General features: G+C 39.1%; 1 protein-coding gene across 3 annotated transcripts; it reads left to right on the top strand.

Moving 5' to 3' along the window:
• The first annotated feature begins 884 nt into the window (after positions 1 to 884).
• Positions 885 to 7317, top strand: LOC133745648 (pentatricopeptide repeat-containing protein At1g08070, chloroplastic-like). 3 transcript variants are annotated; one of them, XM_062173755.1, is made up of 5 exons: positions 885 to 1331; positions 2787 to 4876; positions 4981 to 5015; positions 6111 to 6215; positions 6752 to 7317. In XM_062173755.1, the coding sequence occupies exon 2, from the start codon at positions 2884 to 2886 to the stop codon at positions 4411 to 4413; it is 1530 nt and encodes a 509-aa protein (XP_062029739.1). In that variant the 5' UTR covers positions 885 to 1331; positions 2787 to 2883; the 3' UTR covers positions 4414 to 4876; positions 4981 to 5015; positions 6111 to 6215; positions 6752 to 7317. The 3 variants fall into 3 exon arrangements, with proteins under 3 accessions (XP_062029739.1, XP_062029737.1, XP_062029738.1); XM_062173753.1 differs by having other exon boundaries at positions 6111 to 6273; XM_062173754.1 differs by having other exon boundaries at positions 6111 to 6292.
• The last annotated feature ends 116 nt before the right edge of the window (positions 7318 to 7433 follow it).

The following is a 7433-nucleotide window of genomic DNA, read 5'->3' as shown; positions in this document are numbered from 1 at the left end:
AGAATAATTAATTAATAAGACAAAACCTAGTATTTCATAGCAACACTATTCAAGGTTTTAGGGGTAGACCACAATATTTGGGTCTTAGGGTTTCATAAATCATTTTTTATTGCTATTAGGGTTCCAAGTATCACAATTGAACAAAAAAAAAAATCACATTCAACAACTACAACGAACATGTTGGGTATCAAAAAATATTGATATCATAAAATATTAGAGAAAAGGTAAGAAGAAACAAGAAAGAAAGATGATAGATAACCAACCTCTTTGCGCACAGAGAGAAAACTTTGATAGATTTAAAAAAAAAAAAATCTTTGATAGACTTTTTCAAATCTTTGGTCTGGTGGCTAGAGAATTATTGGAATTTGGTATGTATATAAAGTCCATGATTATCCTTGATTTTCTAATTCCATAAGTATGAATGAAATTTTGAATACCTCTGAACTTTTATTCATTTTTAAAAGTCCTAATTGAACACCCCTAGATTTTGGTGAAATTCATAAAGTCTTTAAAAATCCTAATCGAATATCCCAAGACTTTCCTGGACTGCTGAAAGTCTATATTGAATACACTCAGACTTTTAAATTCCATAGATTTCTTGAACTTTTTCACTAATTCCATATACAATACACCCCTCTTAATTGGCAAAGTTGGGAAACAGAAGAAATAAGTCTAGAGAACCGAAGAAGAAGTTTTTTGTTTTTTGTTTTTATTTTTTTGGAATAATGATAAAATAGGTCATTTTAAAGTATCTTATTATAATCCAGATAACACAAATGTCCTCATGATAATTAAACTCACTTTTTAGCAAACTGCCACTAAAATTAAGGGTAATTATCAAAGATACCACTGGCAGCTCTCTCTCTCCCTCCCTTTATCCAAGCCCGTCTGAACCTTTCTCGACTCTTACCAATCTCTCTCTCTCTCTCTCTAAATTTCGCTCCCAATTTGATAATGGAATTGCAAACGCCGTAATCTGAGTCGCTGGTTCTGAATTCGTCGAGATTTGATCGGACTAGGAGTTTACGACAACGCGGCGGTGGCGAAGTAGGAGGAGAAAAGGAGGAGGCTAGGTTAGGATTTGAGTTTCGGGAGTTATCTGCTCCAAATCGGTGACAATGGCGCCGAGGCTCGACTTCGGCGACGAATCCGGCTTCACGTTCCTTCTCTTTCTGGTCTCGATTTTCCGCCTCATCGCCGTGCTCGTCCACTCGGTTCTCCACATGCGCTTCATTACGCCGCTTGAGATCGACGTGTTGCTCGATCAATTCTCAGAGGCTCGAGCCGTCGAGCACGTTCGAGTCCTGGCCAAAGATATCGATAGCCGCCAAGTAAGCTCCCTCGTCGAAATTTAACGACTCTGTGAAGGAGTTTTTGTTGTTGGATGTGAATTTTTGGTGAAACTTGTTGTTCTTTGTTCTTAGTCGGTTCAATCTTATTTTGATGCCATTTTATAAAATGCGCAAAAGTGAACAGTAAAGCTAAATTGAGTTTCTGGCTGAGCAGATTCTTGATGAGGTGAAGACTCCTTTAATGTGAAGGAGAGGAGCAGGAGCCTTGTTCTTCTTGTTTGTTGAAGTAGTTTTATTCTTGGCTCTAAGAGGACTTCCTCTTTTCTTCTTGATTACTGTTGCAAGTTTGCACCAGTACTCCATTATGATTTTCAATGAGTCAGGGACTTGTCAATGAACTTTTGTGGAAACTCTGGTTTCTTTAGATTTTTAGATTGCAAAATCATTGCTGAATGAATATTAGTAATCTTATCCTAATAATGAATAACATTATGTACCTTACTAATCGGAAAGACCCCGTCATACTCAATCAACCAGCATCATCGATGCTTTTGCATAGTTCTAAGGGCCACCATGAAACACCTTTTGCTTATAACCACAATTTTCAGAGGAAAACATAAGCTTTTCTTGCTTCTCTTGAACCTAAACCCCTTCTTGAGGACCCAAATCCAAAGAAGATGCGACCTCAGATCATGTAAATCAATAGGCTTGTGCGTGAGAACCCCTTCTTGATTTCTTTGGTGGGTCCCACAAATAACTGATCATGTCATGTGGTTGACACTTCAGAGTTTAGCCTGAGTCATCACAAATATAGGTTCATTTAGGCCACATCAGTACTTAACGGAAAAGCTAACGCAAAGTTTAACAGTTAGATGAGATTGACTAAAGTCTAAATGTGAAGAGTATCCAAGGAAAAAATGCCAAGATGAAGAGCGTTAAGGCAACAATGCTAGTGTTTGTTTATCAGGTAGAGGTTACTAACTCCAAACCTAAGGGAAAAAGAGTTGGTAGCTGCTTGATTTTTCTGTTTTTTAATACCAGCAACGCTAAGGTCCGTTGGGTTGCTTGTATGAGTTTCTTGAGAAGTACTTAGTACTTACCGTTCTGTACCATAAATGCTTGTTTGGCAGAAAGTAGGTAGAAGAAGATTTTGCCTTGAGGGCAAGGAATCTATTGGTGTTAGGCACTTTTTTCTTTTTTGTTTTTTAAAGCGAGTACCGGTAAGTTTCAAATAGATAGTGGCACAGAATATTGGATTGTTACGAGTGAGTGATTTCATTAGAATATTGGATTGTTACTGAAAATGGGTTTCTTTTAAGGAGTCATTAGTTGGTTGGTCCTAGAGTGAGTGATTTCATTAGAATATTGGATTGTTACGAGTGTTTGGGGATGTCAGTGCTCGTGTGCATTGCTTATTCACTTGACTTCTTTTGCTGTTCTTTTGAGTTTCAGTCCCCAGTATTAAACCTGGCAATGATGTGTGGTTTTCTGCAGGAATTTTTTTTGAACTATCGGTCTTAATGCCCACGGGCAGAAGATTGAAGTATGCAAAAGCAGGGTAAAGAGTCATTGCCAGTAAAGAAGTCATTATATGCAGCCTAACCCACATACAATGAGACAACTAAACCAAATCCATGCGCTGCAGGTCAAAAATCCAAAACCCCAAGTTTTAAACCCCTGGCTGGGATATCTGACAAACTCTTCAGCACCACAAAATGCCCTTTTTCTCTATAACCAAATGCTCCACCACCCAACTTCCCATAACCACTACACATTTACTTATGCTCTAAAGGCATGCTGCTTGCTCCATTCACCCCATAAAGGCCAAGAAATCCAAGCCCACGTCACAAAATCTGGTCACATATCTGATACCTTCATCCAAAACTCTTTGCTCCACTTTTACATAATCCAATCTGACATTGTTTCTGCTACCCGCGTTTTTGATTCAATACCCGTACCGGATGTTGTTTCCTGGACTTCGATGATTTCGGGTCTTTCCAAGTGTGGGTTTGTGGAGGAAGCCATTGTGAAGTTTATGTCCATGGACGTGAAGCCTAATTCCACTACTCTTGTGACTGTTTTGTCTTCTTGTTCTACTTTAAGAGCTTTGAAATTTGGTAAAGCTGTTCATGGCCATTGTTTGAGGAACTTTCGGGAAAGAAATTTGATTTTGGACAATGTGGTGTTGGATTTCTATCTGAGATGTGGGTCTTTGGCGAGTGCACGATACCTGTTTGTCAATATGCCCAAGAGAGATGTCGTTTCTTGGACTATCATGGTGGGTGGTTATGCACAAAGAGGTTTTTGTGAAGAGGCAGTGAAACTTTTCCAACAACTGCTGCAGGGTGGAGAAGCTGAGCCTAATGAGGCTACCATTGTCAATGTATTGTCAGCATGTTCTTCGATTTGTGCATTAAGTTCAGGCCAGCAGGTGCATTCCTATATCAGTACTCGACGAGATCTCACGGCGAATGGCAATGTGGGGAATGCCTTGATCAACATGTATGTGAAGTGTGGAAACTTGGAAATGGCTATCTCAGTTTTTCAGTCCCTGGAGCACAAAGATATCATTTCATGGAGTACCATAATATGCGGCATGGCCATGAATGGCCATGGCATACACGTGTTGCAGCTCTTTTCCAGTATGCTAGTCAATGGGGTGTCTCCTGATGGTGTAACCTTCCTCGGGTTGTTATCAGCATGCAGTCATGCTGGCCTGGTAAATCAAGGGTTGATGTTCTTCAATGCTATGAAGAAAGTTTACCGGATTGTCCCTGAAACACAGCATTATGCGTGTCTGGTCGATATGTATGGTCGAGCTGGGCTATTAGAGGAAGCAGATGCTTTTATTAAAGAAATGCCAACAGAAGCTGATGGTCCTGTTTGGGGAGCGCTGCTTAATGCTTGTAAAATTTATGGGAACGAGGAGATGGTTGAGAGGATCAGAGAAGGCCTCCGCAATAGTGCAGGAGTGAGCACCGGAACTTATGCTCTGTTATCAAATGCTTATGCTAAACATGATAGGTGGGATGATTCTAATAAGGTTCGTGATGAAATGAGAGAGATGGGGTTGAAGGCACCACCAGGTCGTAGTTGGATTGAGATTGGTCCGTCCATTTAACCTATACACACGTGATCCCAAATTCCCAATACATGGTCATCATATGGTCATACCCAAGAACCACTTTTTGTCTAACCAGACCCCATGATGGGTTTTTAGAAATTTGAGCCATGGGACCCTGTGAATTTGGTAATATCAACAGTTGAACCGAAGTTTGAGATGTACAAAATCAATCATCCGGAAAATGAGAACCGAGAAGAAGTTGAAGCTGCAGAGGAACATCAAGGAGAAGGATAGATCAGCCAATGAGATGGCCCACGTGAGCTCGGGGTCAAGGGGAAGTAGTAAATGTAGAAATTTGCTGAATAGATCAAGAGAATCAAGTACAAGCTTGAAAAGGCCAGATATAAGGAGGCTTTGCTGATTGAAAGACTCCTGTCGTTTAACCAAACAATAGGCAAAGATAGTTGGAGATGAACTCCTTGATGGAGTTAGGGGAGGTCAGAGAATTATTGCCTGCCTGGTAAAGTGTTTTGGTGCTTGCAAATCTTATTCCAAAGATTAATGGACTACTCTCTCTTGAGATATACAATTTTTGATGATGATGCTGCCACCTTTTGTTGACAGGTTTGGAGGTGGGAGGAAACAAGGTTTAAGATCAGGTATAGGAAATCTTACTGTGGTCATTATATGTTTATTACTTCACTTGAGTATGTAGCACCACTGATTTAAAAACAAGTAATGAATTTTGATGGTTGAGATTAAGTAGCTTCTCCATACTGAAGACTCCTAAAAGGCATTGTGAGATTGAGGGATCTGTCAATATTGTGTGGAAGCAGCCCCTTGTTCTCTTGCAAGTTTCAAGACTAGTTTCTGTTTAGTTGATATAAGAACTCAACATGCATTCAAGATACATTACTCCCTTACACGTTACACCCACACAGATATACACTCACATACACAAGTCTTTGTCTGCATTAACAACTGTATGCAGGCATGCAGCGATACTAATCTAAGCCAGATAAACTTGCTATTCATAGTTTTGAGATTGGTATATGCAATCAAAAAATTCCTTTCAATCTTGGTCTCCTGTTTCTAGAACATAACATCGAGGTCCACTGTATTACTGTAAACATGTGTTTTCTGGTTCTAGATCAGGGTTTTTGCTTATTTCTGTTGCCCAACTTGGAATAGAAATTTTTTTTTGTTTTTGAAACCGCCTTATGCATGAGTTTCAACGGGGAGATATATTTTCTTAATTATACCTAATAAGAAGAGAGTGATCTTTTAATCAACAACAGATTGATCTAAGTTTTAGAAGGCAGCACAAAAGGACGTGGATTTTGGGTCCTTCAATGTTCATTATATCATTTCCTTCCACTATTGTGGTCAAGGTGCATCTTCTTTAGGAGCTGATTGTAGTCATATATATTCAAAGATCCATTCGTATCCTATACTTTGCTTCTTGTGTTGCTAGTTCCTTAATCATTGCCTGCTAGATTGGATTATGTTCCATAAGACGTGTTAGCATGTAGAAGTTCTAGATTTTGTGATTAGGAAAATCCATGTTGGTTCTACTTATTGAAATGACATAACCTCTGCTGAGTTTAAATCTCTTTGTTGCTAATTTGGAGCCCGTTTTCCATGACCCTCACCATTCCACCATTGAATAACTATTGAAGTTTTCGGATTTCAGAATTACCTTATTTTGGTCATGGCTAGTTGCCTAATTAAGAACTAATTGCAATGGTTTCCAGGTGCTAGATGAATATCAGAAAATATTTAGTGATTCTTGGAGGACTACACGAGGAGAGCATACAACCGTTGCCCTTATTTAAATGAGGCTGTAAAGAATTCCAGATGTGTCTGTAAATCTGTTTTCTTTATCATCATGTTGTAGCTGGGATCATCAGAGGACAGGTGGTTACTTTTGGTCTTGGTATGATTCGATAAGAAGTCTGTAGATTTTGCTTTGTTTTCTCAGTCAATTTGTTTGGGGTTATGAAATACTGTCATGCATGTTATATCACTTATTTTTATTCTGTTCTGTAGTGTTCTGTATTTTGTTCAGATGCTTGTGCTTTGTAATGCTAATTCATCATATGTGATTGTAAATGACGATGTATGATATACTTATCTATTATACTAGATTCACTGTCTTCTTTTGGATTGGAAGAGGAATAAGCAAGCTCACTCCTTATGCTTATGGGCTCCTTGAAACCTATTTTGCTAAACTTTCTCCGATTATACTGCATTAATTCTGAACTTTTCGTACTGATACTGCATATGTCCTATGATGATTAATTAATTATGCATTCATTATCATTTTTTACTGCACATCAATTATTTCAAGTAGAATTCTCATTTGTTTCTTTCTCCATTCATAACTTTGTAACAGGATGATTTCTTTGGTTGGGACTTGGTTTGGTTGGCTGGACTGAAACATCATCTCTTTCTCAATAGTGTCTCTTTCATGAAAATGCTACTGTCCATGAGTGCTGCACCAATGGCTCTGGCTAGACTACCTCCCACATAACTTTTCTAAGCCTTCTGCTGGTCAGGTCCTCTGGAATGGGCACGAGATGGCAGATTTATGAGTTTTTCACCACAGAAGTTCACAGTTCTGGATAGTGTTGACTGATCTTCTTGAAGGAAAGCTAGGAACTTCTTCACCTGCTTCACAGCTGATGGGGATGAGGAGAATGGCGAAGGAGAAAGCAAGAATGAAGAATCCTGTCAATGGAGCAGTCGAAGAGCTTGCAGCAGCTCACGAGGTTGCTAGTAATCGACACGCCTATTTGATTGCTTGATGAGCCTTCTGTTGCATTGAACATGCAATGATGCTATGAAGCTAATTCATCGAGTACATTATTATAGAGCATGGAAGGAAAGGTGGCACTCTCATTTTGGACCTCAGCTGCATTGACTGTATACCAAAACCTGATGAAGAAAATTGTTTGTCGATGTCCATTTCCTTTTTTGTGACAAATATGCATTCTTTCCAAGTAAAAAACAAAAAATTGATGGCTGAAATTGACGAAAATACCCCTTCCGACCAGTATAAAATAGCTCCCGGGACG

The sequence above is a fragment of the Rosa rugosa genome, chromosome 4, assembly GCF_958449725.1.
Source record: "Rosa rugosa chromosome 4, drRosRugo1.1, whole genome shotgun sequence".
NCBI lineage: Eukaryota > Viridiplantae > Streptophyta > Magnoliopsida > Rosales > Rosaceae > Rosa > Rosa rugosa.
The sequence above is the reverse complement of the archived record's forward strand: the minus strand, read 5'-3'. Positions and strand labels throughout refer to the sequence as shown.

What these genes read in the sequence shown, in the direction of transcription:
- LOC133745648 (XM_062173755.1), top strand. Translation starts at nt 2,884, where the DNA reads ATGCAGCCTAACCCACATACAATGAGACAACTAAACCAAATCCATGCG.